The 13462-nt window shown below is 57.1% G+C and overlaps 1 protein-coding gene across 4 annotated transcripts in view; it reads left to right on the top strand.

Moving 5' to 3' along the window:
• The first annotated feature begins 3445 nt into the window (after positions 1–3445).
• BCAM (basal cell adhesion molecule (Lutheran blood group)) overlaps positions 3446–13462 on the top strand; it is a 38704-nt gene continuing 28687 nt past the window's right edge. For 3 of the 4 annotated variants that reach the window (XM_074938857.1, XM_074938856.1, XM_074938854.1), the window contains exon 1: positions 3446–3574. In XM_074938857.1, the coding sequence (XP_074794958.1) occupies positions 3514–3574 (61 nt within the window). In that variant the 5' untranslated portion in view covers positions 3446–3513. The remainder of the gene's footprint in view (positions 3575–13462) is intronic. The other variant, XM_074938855.1, reaches the window with a different exon arrangement.

The raw sequence follows: 13462 nt of genomic DNA, 5'->3' as shown, positions 1-13462 counted from the left end.
TTCACTCCTCCTCCCCAGCCAGCCCCAAACTGAAACTCTCTCCACCCCTCCTCCTCTGGGCTTTGTCCCTTTCCGGAGCCAGGAGGTCACCTGATTCCTTTGTTCTCCAACCCTTTGGCTCTCACCTTGCAGGGGGGGAAGGGCCCAGGCCATCAGTGGCCAGGAAACAGGGTGTCGGCCATTCTCTGTGTCCAGACCCCTGCACACACCTGCCCTCTAGGGCTCTGCAACGACCATACACCCTTATCCCACCCCCTAGATACTTAAGAACTCCCTAGGGGAAACTGAGGCACCCCCACAATATTCAGAGGAAACTTTAGGAAGAGTCCCGCTTCGTCACAGGGGCTGGGGTCTCTTCAGCATCACAGGCCAACGCAGAGGCAGACAGAGGCAGACTGGGGGACCCTTCTCCACAGGGAGTGGGGTTCCCGGGGGGGCAGCTGTTCCGTAGGGAAGCTCTGCCCATCTCACCGAGATGTGGCCCCTTATTCCCAGCCAGACTCTCTGGCTGCAGCTCCCAGCTCTGTCTTGCCCTGTGACATTCAAGAGCATCTGTTTGCAAAACCTCTCCCATGCTGGTCCTTATAGGTAGACCCAGGAGCCTCTCCCCAGCTCACTAGACCAAGCGTGCCCAGTGCTGGCGGAGAGACGAAGCAGGTGTGCTGGAGACGTTGGGGCTTTGGGACCGGTTAGAGAAGGGCTCCTGCTGCAGGCAAGTGTCTTCTCCTGCATCATCAGGGTAATTATCCCTGGCACCCGCTGCTCCGGTCGGCGTCCATGTTGGGATCAGCGCTCACAGAACCCGCCACTGTCTCAGTGCAAATGCAACATAGACACGCTGCCACCGGGTTAACAGAGGCAGCTCGACCAGGATGCACACAGCATTAGGGGCAGAACCAGGGATAAAATTCAGGATTAGAGGCTCCTAGTCCTGAGCCTTCACCCCAGTACTGGGCGCAACTTGCAGGGGTGCTGGGCTCCTGCTGACCCCACCAACCCCTTTGGGAAAACGACCCCAAGGGGACTTTCCCAGCAGCTCCATCCCTGCGCAATTCTTGGACTGGCCACGTGGTGACGCTGCCGCCTGTGATGAAAGGACGGAGGGGCAGGATCCCAGCTCGGCCCTGCAAGAGCAGTGGGTGCTGCTGGGCCCCTGGATCTAACATGTGTGTGTGTGTGTGTGTGTGTGTGTGTTAATATGTGTGTGTGTGTGTGTGTGTGTGTGTGTTAATGGGCACACCAGTGCTGGCTGGCCCCGGGTCAGCATTTCCCCTTTCAGCCTGCTGAGAGCCTGAGGCCCATCTGGGCCTGGCTCCTGTTTCCTCGCTTTGTTCCTGATTCCTGTGTCCTGGCCCTGGCCACCAGTTCCTGCCGACCAACTCTGGCTCGATCCCTCAGGCCCGGCCTAACCATTGGACCTGCAGCCTACGTCCTGACACGCAGCTACACAACACAACACACCCTCTGCTGCACAAGGGCCACAGCCTCCTGGACACACAACTACCCACAACACTCCCATGCAGAACAGCTTACGTACACACTCACACTAGCCCCTACACCTTCACACACTCATTCACACTTGTGAACACTTGTTTGTGGACACACACGAGTGTGCATCCGGCACACATGGATTTGTGAATGCACAGACACTCACCCACCCCTCATGTTTACCTGCCTGGTGTCTCTCTCACTCCATCACACACACGCGCACACGCCTACAAACCAAAGCACACACCGCCAGGTTCAGCCGGCTCAGATTACAGCCTCCCTGAAACAAAGGGCTCCCAGACCAGAGGGAGCGGATCCAGGGAAGGGGGGCAGGGTGGGCTGGGGCACCCTAGGGGGCTGCTCCCATGATGCTCAGCACCCCGCACCAGGTTGGGGGGCCCGGTGGGATGTCTCCAATGCAGCAGACTCGTGATTTGCAGTGAGCTTGGGGCTGCTGCCAGCCCAGGCTGACATGAATTCCCAGCTCCGGGCTGGCAGCCCAGCCCAGCCCCCCCACCCCCTGGCTCCGGCCCAGGACTGCAGAGAGCAGGCGGAGAGGTGGAAACGCACATCCGGGCCCAGCCAGGGCATCAGCTTCCCAGCCCAGCCAGTGCCCCCATCCTCCCAGCATCCTGGGGCCAGATCGACGCTGGCACCCCTAGGGGGCAAGGCCCCATATCCCATTCTCCATCCCCTCCTTTTGCGCACATATGACACACTCACTGCCACCAATCCTGCAGGGCCTTCCCCCCAGTCGGGTGTGACCTTTGACCCAGGTCTGGGGGTTGCCCAGACCCTGAGACAGGAACGTGGAATACGCAGCCTCTGAAACGGGAAGGTGAGGGGCAGGTGGTAGCAGGTTGAGAGCAGAGAGGTCAGGCCCTGGGCTGGAAGTGGTCTTGGATGGATGGGAGTGGGGAGCCAGGACTCCAGGGTTCTGTCCCTGGCTCTGGGAGGGGAGTGGGGTTCAGTGGGTTAGAGGAGGGGGAAGCTGGGACCTGGGAGCCAGGACTCCTGGGTTCTGTCCCTGGCTCTAGGAGGGGAGTGGGGTTCACTGGGTTAGAGGACGGGGGAGCTGGGAGCCAGGACTCCCGGGTTCTGTCCCTGGCTCTAGGAGGGGAGTGGGGTTCACTGGGTTAGAGGACGGGGGGAGCTGGAAGCCAGGACTCCTGGGTTCTGTCCCTGGCTCTGGGAGGGGAGTGGGGTTCAGTGGGTTAGAGGAGGGGGAAGCTGGGACCTGGGAGCCAGGACTCCTGGGTTCTGTCCCTGGCTCTAGGAGGGGAGTGGGGTTCACTGGGTTAGAGGACGGGGGAGCTGGGAGCCAGGACTCCTGGGTTCTGTCCCTGGCTCTGGGAGGGGAATGGGGTTCAGTGGGTTAGAGGAGGGGGGAGCTGGGCCCTGGGAGCCAGGACTCCTGGGTTCTACCCAGGCCTTTCAGGATTGGTCTAGCAGACCTCTTAGAGTCTCTTTGACCTGTCTGACTGGTAAACGGATCCCAACGGGCCTGAGATGAGCCCAGGAGTCCTGGCTCCGGGGCCGGCTCCGATTGCCCTGGTGCAGACCCTGACGCATGGCTATGGCCGTGACAGCGGGAGGGACCCTTGGCTCTGGGATTCAGCAGGAGGTGCTGGAGGGTTAGGTGGGGAGACCTGGCAGGGCCTTGCAGTGGGGAGGGGGGAGGCAGGCTAAGGCGGGGAGTGGGGCTGGCTCGGGAGAAGGGGATCCAATGTGCTTTAGGGGGTCCCTGCTGTGGCGAGGGCTGCAGGGGGCAGCGCTGGCTGTGGGCTCGGGAGGGGGTCCTGGTGGGGGGGCTCCCGGGGACGTCTCTATCCAGGGGTCCCGGCTCGCAGGGCCCCAGGCCCCGCCCGCTCTGGAGCAGGTGGCTGTTTGGGGGCCGGGCGAGCCGCGCTCCGGGGGTCGGGGGCGGAGCGAGCCGGGCTCGGGGGCGGGGCGAGCCGGGCTCGGGGGCTGGAGTCCGAGCCGGGCTCCGGGAGTTAGTTACAGTTTCTCCCGGCCGCGGACACCATGGGCCAGTCCGGCTGCCCGCTGCGGGGCCTCCTGCTTCTGGCTCTGATCGGTCGCCCAGGTAGGCACCGGACCTGGACACCGGGCGCCCCGGCCGCCCGACCCTCAGGCCCCTCCGCTGCCCGGGCTCTCGCCCTGCGTCCCACCGTCCAGCCCGTGCGCGCCGGACCCTCCTAAGCCCCAGGGCAGGCGCTGCCCAGCGCTCCCCCCCCGCAGTGTGAACTTTAGTCTCGCATTACTGGGGGGGCGACATCTGCGAGGCCCTCTGCCTGCCCCCCCCCGGCCCTGGGCTGCCCCCGCCTCACCCGGCAGGGGCTCGTCTCTGCCCCGCCCTGCCTGGGCCAGGGGGCCCCATCCCCATCCCTGCTGTAACAGTCACCGGCCAGGCTGAGCCCCCTTGGCAGGACCCTTCTCCCCCTAGCCGGGTAAGAGGAGCGGGGGTCCTCCAGTCTCTCCAGCTGGCTGCAGAGTTGGGGGGCGCAGGGGGAGGGGTGGCTGAGTGGGGTGGGGGGCCGGTGTGGTAGGGAGGGCAGGAGGAGAGGTAGCTGTGTAGGGTGCGGGGAGGGCAGGAGGAGAGGTAGCTGTGTAGCGTGCGGGGAGGGGTAGGTGTGTAGGGTGGGGGCTGGGGGCGGGGAGGGCAGGGGAGGGGTAGGTGTGTAGAGTGGGGGGTGGGGAGGGTAGTGATAGGTGTATGGAGTGGGGAGGGGTAGGTGTGGGGGGCTGGGGGGTGGGGAGGGCAGGGGAGGGTTAGGTCTGTGTAGGGTGGGGGGTGAGGGTAGTGGTAGGTGTATGGAGTGGGGGGTGAGGAGGGCAGGGCAGGGGAGGGGTAGGTGTGTAGGGTGGGGGGCTGGGGGGTGAGGAGGGCAGGGCAGGGCAGGGGAGGGGTAGGTGTGTAGGGTGGGGGGCTGGGGGGGTGAGGAGGGCAGGGGAGGGGTAAGTGTGTAGGGTGGGGGGCTGGGGGGTGAGGAGGGCAGGGCAGGGGAGGGGTAGGTGTGTAGGGTGGGGGGCTGGGGGGTGAGGAGGGCAGGGCAGGGGAGGGGTAGGTGTGTAGGGTGGGGGGCTGGGGGGTGGGGAGGGAGGAGGTGTATGTGGGAGCTGTGTGTATGATAGCTGTATAGGGTGAGGGGCTGGGTTTAGGGGGCTGATGGCTCGGCCTCCCCGCTCCATTATCTTTGGAGCTGGCTCTGGATGGGGGACAGAGCCCTTTGTTAGAGAGACCCCCTCCTTTAATTAATGGTTTGAAAGCCGTGGGGAATTTAAAGGGGTCTGGGAGGGTGAAAGGGAATTTAGTGTGATTTTCCCCCCCTCCCACCCACTCCTTGTGCCCCTTCAGCCTGCGTCCCCTTCCCCTCATAAATCCCCTCCCATCCCCTCTCCCACTGCAAACCTTCCTCACCCCCTCCCCACTCCTCTCCCCAGCTGGCCTTCTAACATTTGCCCTCCAGCACCCGCCCTGGCACATTTCTGGGGGGCAATGACTTTGTGTTTAGTGACTCACCAGCAAGGTGACAAGATGAGAAAAGTCACCACAATTATTAGTGTGTGTGAATGTGTGTGTGGGGAGGGGGTACTGCTCTCCCCTCTGCATGTACACCATGAACTCCTGTCCCAGAGTGGGGAGAAAACCCAGCAGTCCTGGCTTCCAGCCCTGCCTCCTCTAACCCCCGAGACCCCACTCCCCTCCTTGAGCAGGGGGTTGAACCCAGCGATCCCGGCTCCCCCTGGTTTCTGGAATGCTGGAGGTCGCGTGCCCTGGCTCAGGGCTCTGTGGATGCTGGCAGTGCTGGGGGCTGGCACGGGTGGGCAGATATTGAGCGTTGGCAGCTGTCAGGGAGGTGGATGGGTGGGATGCTGGGAGGGGGAGCTGGAATGAGGCAGGGATGCCTGGAGGGGGGTGGGTTCGGGAGCTGCCTCCCCCGCCCACCTCTACCCAAACATGCCCCAGCCCGTTGTTTGCTCTGCTCCTGCTGCCTGCATTCCTGGCCTCTGCATAGCTTTTCCCAGCCTCCTGGGCTCTGTGCATCTGGCAGCCCCACCCCACCCACCCTGGCGCAGCGCAAACGGGGTCCCCTCTCCCCCAGCCTGGCCCCAGCACAGAGCACCTGGGTCCCAGCCCAGCCCCAGGGCTGAGCAAATGGAGACACTCCCTGGAGAAGGACACTTAGTGTGGCCTAGGGAGCCCAACCTGGCCTCTCGGGTGGGGAGCGGGGGAGAGAGAGGAGGCTGCCTTGGCAGGGCCGGGCGGGAAGCATGCTGAGATTGGCCAGGCCAAGCCTGGGGAGGCGTTGGAGGGTGGCTGCGTGGCGCAGCACGGTGGGGCGAGGGGGCCTGTGAACTTGGAGATTGGCCTGGGAAGGGGGGACACTGCATGGCCCAGTGTCGCACTGGGGTCCGCAGGGGGGCTGCACCGAGATCAGCCTGGCCTGGGGGCAGACCGGCTCCACTCAACGACGGTCTCTGCTGGGGCTTCCCCGCCCCCAGCCGGGCACATTCCAGCCTGCGCCCTGATAACATCGCCCAGGTGTGTCTGAGTGGAGCCGGCTGGTCTCCTCCACACCCCTGCCCCTGCACTGCCCAGGGACAGCTGCAGGCCCCCCAGGGCCATCCTCCCTGCCCTGCTCTGTGCCCTGAGGGGGAGGGTAGGCGACAGGGTTTCAGGTGCCTGCCAGCATGGTCCCGTTGTACAAGGGATACCCTTCGCTGCTCAGCACCTGTCCCCCTACCCGCCTGGTTCCCTCTCTCCAGCTCTCATCTTTCCCTTGTTGTCTTGCAGTGCAGGGCACAGCCCGTCCTCAGAACAGTGGGGGAGAGAATCCAGGAGTCCCGGCCCCCAGCCCTGCCCCCCTCACTAACCCACCAGACCTGAATCCCCTCCTTGAGCCGGGGAGAGAACCCAGGCGTCCTGGCCCCCAGCCCTGACCCCCTCACTAACCCCCAGACCTGAATCCCCTCCCTGAGCTGGGGAGAGAACCCAGGAGTCCTGGCCCCCAGCCCCTCCCTCTGTCCCCCTGGGTCTGGATGTCTGTAGCTCTGTCTGGCAGAGGCGCCTGCCTGGGGCTCCCCCTGTTAATTAGCCAGGGTAGCTCGGCGGGACTGCAGGGCTGTGTGCCATGCCATGCAGTCCATAGTCCTGGGAGCAGCAGATTAACAGTGCTGCTCTGCACCCCGCTGCCTGACAGACAGTAGGAAAGTCCTTTGCCAGGGTTATTTCTAGCTGCTCTGGGACTTCGGGGCTGGGTGATGCTATTCATAGCCAGGCCTTGGACCTGGACTTTCTCACGGCACAGGCTGGGGTGGGGCGGGGGGGGAGTCAGGGTAGTGGGGAGACCCTGGGCTGGGGGTGGAGCTGGTGCAATGAACAAACATGGAGAGTAAGGAGTGGAGAATCCTTCCCAGGATGCCAGCGCCACTGGGCAGGCCGCACGGATGGGCAGGCTGTGCCCTTGGCTGGATGTACGCACAGGAGCGTGTCCCGAGCCTTCCCCTCGCACATGGATGGGTCAAGTGCACCCTGGGTCCTGTGCACACGCATGCACCACTGAGCGTGTCCTGTGCCCCTTGGCGCATGTCTGGATAGGGCTGGCTGGGCCCTTTGCGCACACATGCACCAATGTGCCACATGCCCCTTTGCACACACATAGGCTGGCTGGGCCCTTTGCACACACATGCACCAATGTGCCCCTTTGCATGTGCACAGATAGGCTGGCTGAGCCCCTTGCGCATGTGGGGAAGCAGATGCCCATCCCAGCCCCCTGTCTGTGTGTGGGGGAGGGAAAGTGCCCCACGCTGGGCAGAGGGCAGGAGGGTCCCAGCTCCTGCTCCCCACCCCACCCTCACCTCCTGCTGCCCAGCTCGGGTTCAGGCAGTGACAGCTGCTCCCTGGGTCAGCAGCACCTGTTACTGTTTAATCTGCTCCCAGCTCCTTCCTGCCCGGCCTGTAACCCCTTCCTCCCCAGTGCTCTGGAGACACGGGAGCCCCCACGGGCAGGGCTGTCTGGAGTCCCTTCCTCTGGGCCCATAGACCCTCCAACACCTTGGCCCAACCAGGGCCCCAGGGTGGTCCCCCTTGGAGGGGGCCTAATCCACCAGTGTCTGGAGCCCAGATGGAACATGGGAAGCACTTTCTCTGGGAATTAAAGGGAAGAACCGCACCCAGGGGTGGGCTCTGAAACCAGCTGGGGAAAGTGTCTATAAGGGCAGAGGCCTAGTGGGTGAGAGCTGGGGAGGTGGAGTCAGGACTCTTGGGTTCTTTCTGGGCTGTGGGGGGGGATGTCTAGTGGGTTAGAGTGGGAGGGGAGGGGCTGGGAACCAGGACTCCTGGGTTCCCATCCCTGATCCCCTTTGTTATAGGGAAGGCAGAGTTTGGGATTTATTCAGACTCCCCTCACTGTGTGGGGCAGGGGCGGAGTGTGTGTTTGTGTCCCTGCCACCACCTCATAGCCCTCCTCTGACCCCATGGCTCGGGTCTGGCTTTGACCAAGGCCTTTGCTTCATGGCCTCCGTGGCACCAGCTGTCACCGCCCTGTCCCCCAGTGGGGGCTCTGCTAATGAGACTAATCTGTCACTGGTCCCCCATTGCCAGCAGTCGCCCGGCCTGAGCCCAGATGGATGGAGGTAGGGTCTCAGCTGGCGGGAGAGGGGGGGAACAAAGGGGAGAGGAATAAAGGGGAGACAGACAGGGGAGGGGAACAAAGGGGAGAGGACTAAAGTGTCTGGAAAACACCCACCCCCATTTCTCACCAACACCACTGAAGTCCCAGCCCTGCCCTGCTCAGCTCAGCTTCCCTGCAGATTTATTGTAAGCACAGCAAAAATTACATCCCAGTCCCCCCTGCCCTTCCTCCAAGTACTATGGGTTCATACCGCTAGCCACTAGAACCAGGACTTGTCCCCCTGCCCCTGAGTGCCGTGGGGTCTGTGCCCCCCATAGATCCATGCCCTGGGATTCGCTCTTACCACTGTTCTAGCTGCATGTTGGGGGCAGGGTCTGAGCACCGATCCGGGAGCCTGGGTCTCAGCTGGGCAGTCTCTGGAGATGGGGGTGCAGAGTGGGGCTCTTAGAAGGAGTTGGGGAGAGTGCATGCAATTGTATCCGAGCAGGGGTTGTTTTAATGCATGCATGCAGGTGTGTTTCCCTGTGCAAGCCTGAGCATGCAAACACACCTGGGAGTCTACAGCTGGAGGGGTGTGCATGGAAGTGTGTGTGTGTGTGTGTGTGTGCAAATCTTTGAGTAGGCGTGTGAGTGCTTGAGTGTGCAATGGCTGGTATGCAGGGGGCTGGTCCTCTGGCGCTTGGCTAGTGTGTCCTGCCAGCAAAGTGGGGCTGAATTGTGTGTGTGACGGGGTTAGGAGGGCACCGGGTGTGCAGGCCAGCATGTGTGTCTGTCTGCAAACCGAGTGTGTTAGTGTTCCTCTGTGTGTGTGTTACACGCTCAACCAATGTGAGGCCCTTGTCATGTGGCCTCTTACCCCAGGCAAGCCTCTCATCACCCAGCCACTTCCAGGCAGGAAAACAAGTCAAGGGTCCCCCCTCCGTCTGTGCCAAGTGCCTGCCCATGCCCCCCCCCCCCCCACCTCAGTGCCGGGGGGAGGGGGCGGCTTCCTGCCTCTCTAGCCCATAATCTCTCCTGCATCGTGGTGATGCCTCTGTCCCACCTGGGTCACTTCCTTCTGTCTGTCCCACCCCTAGGGTCTGTCTTTCTGTCTCCCCCCGCCCCTCCGGGTCTGTCTCTCCCAGTGTGTCCCTGGCGCTGAGTGTTTCTGGCACTTGTCTGTGCCGGGTCCCCCCTGCCCCCGCCAAGGGGTTTTATCCTGGAACAAAGACCCAGCTTAGCAGGACCCGCCTGGAATCTCAAACAGCTGCTGCTGGCTGACGCTGCTTCCCCACCTCCTCCAGCTCCTCCTACTGCCCCCTTCACCCCCTTGCTTCTCCTCCTAACCCTCCCTACTCCTTTTGCACCCGTACTTCTCCCTTCTTTACCCCCACTCCCTACATGCCTTCCTTCTCCCCCCTTTACCCCCCCACTCCCTACACGCCTCCCTTTTCCCCACTTCCCCCCCACTCCCTACATACCTCCCTTCTCCCCCCTTTACCCACCCTGTGATCGGGGTCCTAGTGGGGAGCCAGCTGTGGTCACTCAATTAGGGTGAACTGCAAAGAATGGGGCAGCCAAACACCAAAAAGCTGGTGGATATTCCAATACTTAGTCACCAAGCCAGCATAAAACACCACCTTTATTACCTTACTGGTTACTCAGAAGTCCTAACACCACAGTTCCCTTGATCCAGCCTCAGGCCTCCATCCAGGTACCCACATCAAATATGATGAAAATTTCCATAAATCTTATTTCATCATATAAAGGAAAAGGTTCTACCAATCCCAAAGGATCGGGCACATCACCTCCCAGGTTAATGAACGTTTCAGATCTTACCCAAATACACCCTACAGCCAATTCTTATTAACCAAACTACTGGGACCTCAGTCTTGCGACTCAAACTTCCCCTGATGAAGCTTAAGCAGACCTGAGATGACAAATCAGGACCCAAGGATCTTTTCTACAATTTCATGTTCTCTTTGACAAGGTGGGATTTCCTTGTAGAACAAAAGGTAATCAGGATGACTTTGAAGGAGGTCCATCACCGGTACTTAGCTATACGAATTAATGTAGGGCCATTTGCTTTTTCCTCCACCATTCCCAGCACAGTTCAAAGAGAGATGAATACCGAGATATCCCGTGTTTACAATTCATTTAAATGTTAGGATCTTCTTTTGACCTCTGATCTATCAGAATACAGCACAGACAGGGACTGATGAGTACATTGTTGACCCCACTCAGACATATGTAAATATACAAAAACACAAAACATTATCTTGTACTTAAAGTATTGCACGGGATCTTTTCAGGGGGGGATAAGGCAAAGCGCCACATTTATTGGTAATCCATGTATCATCAACACTGTCTCATATGCATATGATAGATATTACACTCCTGCACTCACATACACACACAAGCACACTCCGTCTTGTTGTTGTTACCAAATAGTTGCTCCCCTTAACTTCACTGGCCAGGTGAGTGAGATGTGGGAGGGGTGGAGCTGGGCTTCTGTCGATCCGGATCGATGCTCCAATGTTGACAAGACGAGACCCAGGGCCCTCTGCAAGACACCTCACATTTATAGCAGCTTCCCTCTCATGCAAATGCAAAATCTGTGTCTTTTGTATCAGTTGGTCATCTGTGGCTCTTCCCTCTGGGTGTTGTCTTCATGCTGCCACATTTATTTTCAAAGAGGGTGTTTTCAAAAGAAGGTGCTAGCTTCTAACCCCCAAGGCCCTCAATATGTCTGATCTTCTTTAATGAGCCCACTTGACAAGTTTTATTGTTCTTAAGTCTGGCTTCCATCCCCTCTCCAACTGTTGCAGCCTTCGGGAGATGCTGCCTTCCACGCCTCACTCATTTACACCTCATTCATTCAACAGGGCAATTGATTAAAAGGAGGGAAATCTTGTTCTACTCCTAGCGAAAAGACATTTTTCTTCCACCTTAACTATCCTTAGGGGCTATCACTTTATACCAAGGCTCAATACAAAGTTTCTATATAAGGATTTGATACAAAGTTGCATGAAAATAGAGGTTATATATGGAAAGACTTAATACAAGGTTATATGAAGAGGCATAATACAAAGTCCTATGAAAATGATACACAGTTATGCGAAGATGCTTAATGCAGAGATTTATCTACAATCTCCCCACATGTCTTCTGTGGGTTATTTATTTTGCAGGATGTTTAACCCTTTCTAGCCACACATCACAGCCCAAATGTGAGACTGGTGTGGAAGGGCAAAATTACAGCTCCTAGATACACCTTAAGGACCTTCCAACATTGATATAAGCTGTGTTTACGTTGAATTATTTGTAAGGCCAAATTATTGATGCATGCTTTGGCCCTAGCCAAAAACTTAGTCCATACTTTGTGAAACATTTTAGTGATTCCAGGATTTGGTCGATGTGTTAATTTAACATAGCCATTAATGTTTTTCAAAGAGCACTTACTCTGACATTCAGCCATGACGGCTGTGAGGTGTTGTACCTCAGTTTCCCTTTGTGCACAGCAGTTCAAGCTTGTAGTGGTTTTTCTGCTGTGGAAAGTTTTATAAATGTGTCTATGCATTAGCTGTGAAACCTTACCATTATTAGGCTTTTTAATACAAAGTGTGTTCTTGTTGAACCAAACAGCATAATCACAAGGGTTTCTATTATGCACCACTCTTAACATGTTTAAGGGGTTTTTCAAGAGACCAGGGACATTGTACATTTTTACAGTTCTTGGTATCAGCACCACAGTCACAAAAGTTAACATTAGCATTAACATTAACATCAAATGTATTACAGGTGTACATTCACAATTGTTTTTGTTAGGCCATGCCTTTGGCTCAATACCATTGGGGTTTTGGCATTTTAGGGTTAACCTGTGGCTTTCATTAGCATGATAAACTTTTTCCCTTTCTTCCTGTTCCGGAGGGTCAAAATCGGAACTCTTTTGCTTCACAGAATCCATTGGCCAGCTGGGTGCATCCTTTTTCTTACAGGCAAGTTTTTCTCCCCCCACTCAGTCAGGTAATTTGCATCAATGCAGACACTAGCCTGTTTACCAGTTTTCAGATCCTCAACCGTTACCAATTCCAAAGCTGGACTCTTAAAGAGAGACCATCCATTTTCTCTAGCACGTTAGACTCAAGGTTCATTTTGTCCTTCCCTTACCAACCTCTGCTTCCACATGGAATCAGATGTCAAGTCCACTAAGAGACTACAAGACATATCCAAAATATGTAGAGATGAGAGTTTACCTGCCCTCCCCTGTGTTCTTTGGAGATTAACTGCACCACTGTCCTCCTGCTCTACAGATTCAGCTGTCCAGTCATCCCTCTGAACCTGAGATACAGACTGTTTACTCAAAAGAATCAACATGGAGACAGTCATGTCCCAACACCATTGTCTCCCCGACAAGCTGGTTAAGCTTATAGGGCTGTTTAAACTCTCTAACAATTTTTATTCCATCTGAAATCTCCTCAAAGCTATCCACAATGGATTTTTTTCAAAGCAAATTCAGTGGATTCATTTTCATTTGAAAGACTTTGTCCACTAGGCACCAACACACTTTCCTCAGAAGAGAGACTGTTTACTATCCACCATGGCCCATGAAGAGTCAGTGGAAACAGTTTCCTTTTCACAGACGTCAAAGACTTCACCCAGAAATCTTCCTTCTGCAATATCCTGCACTGCAACAGGTCCTTTCTGAGCTTTATTTATGTCCAGACCCGACTTTGGCACAACAGACAGATCACCAAACTCCTTCTGAGTTTCACAGACATTCAGAATCACCTCTGGCCCCTCAGGAGGATTTTCACAAAACCCCCTTTTGGGTAAATTGCTAGACTTCATAGTCACAAGATTAGAAGCATCCTCTTCCTTGTTACAAGTTTCCACACTGTGAGTGGGTAACCTAGTCCAATCACCTTCATGCTTTCCTTGTGCCCATGCTATATCATCACCCTGATCAGACAAGGTTGTCATATCTTTACCCAGCAACACACTAGCAACAGGCAAAATAGAAGCACCAGAATCGCTTGGTCTCTCAGAGCTTTTTATGACATCAACTGGGTGCAACCTAGTTGCAATGTCATCATCCCTAGCAGACACAAATTCAGGACCACTTCCTTCCTGGGCTTTAGTTATATCCAGAATTAGCTCTGGGTTAACTGATACATTTTCAACCATCATAGGCTGACAGGCTTCTTCTGTATGGTCTACAAACAGAAAAGAGCTGGAGAAACATTCCCCTTTAACAGACAAACAGCTTGGGATCTCATTCCCCTTGTCCCAGCACACAGGGCTGTTCACAGACAACTGCTTGGAGACCGGGGTATCTCCCTTCATAGGCAAGTCAATAC

Source organism: Natator depressus, chromosome 24 (genome assembly GCF_965152275.1).
Source record: "Natator depressus isolate rNatDep1 chromosome 24, rNatDep2.hap1, whole genome shotgun sequence".
In the NCBI taxonomy this organism is placed as follows: domain Eukaryota; kingdom Metazoa; phylum Chordata; order Testudines; family Cheloniidae; genus Natator; species Natator depressus.
Note: the sequence above shows the minus strand (reverse complement) of the source record. Positions and strands in the feature narration are given on the sequence as shown.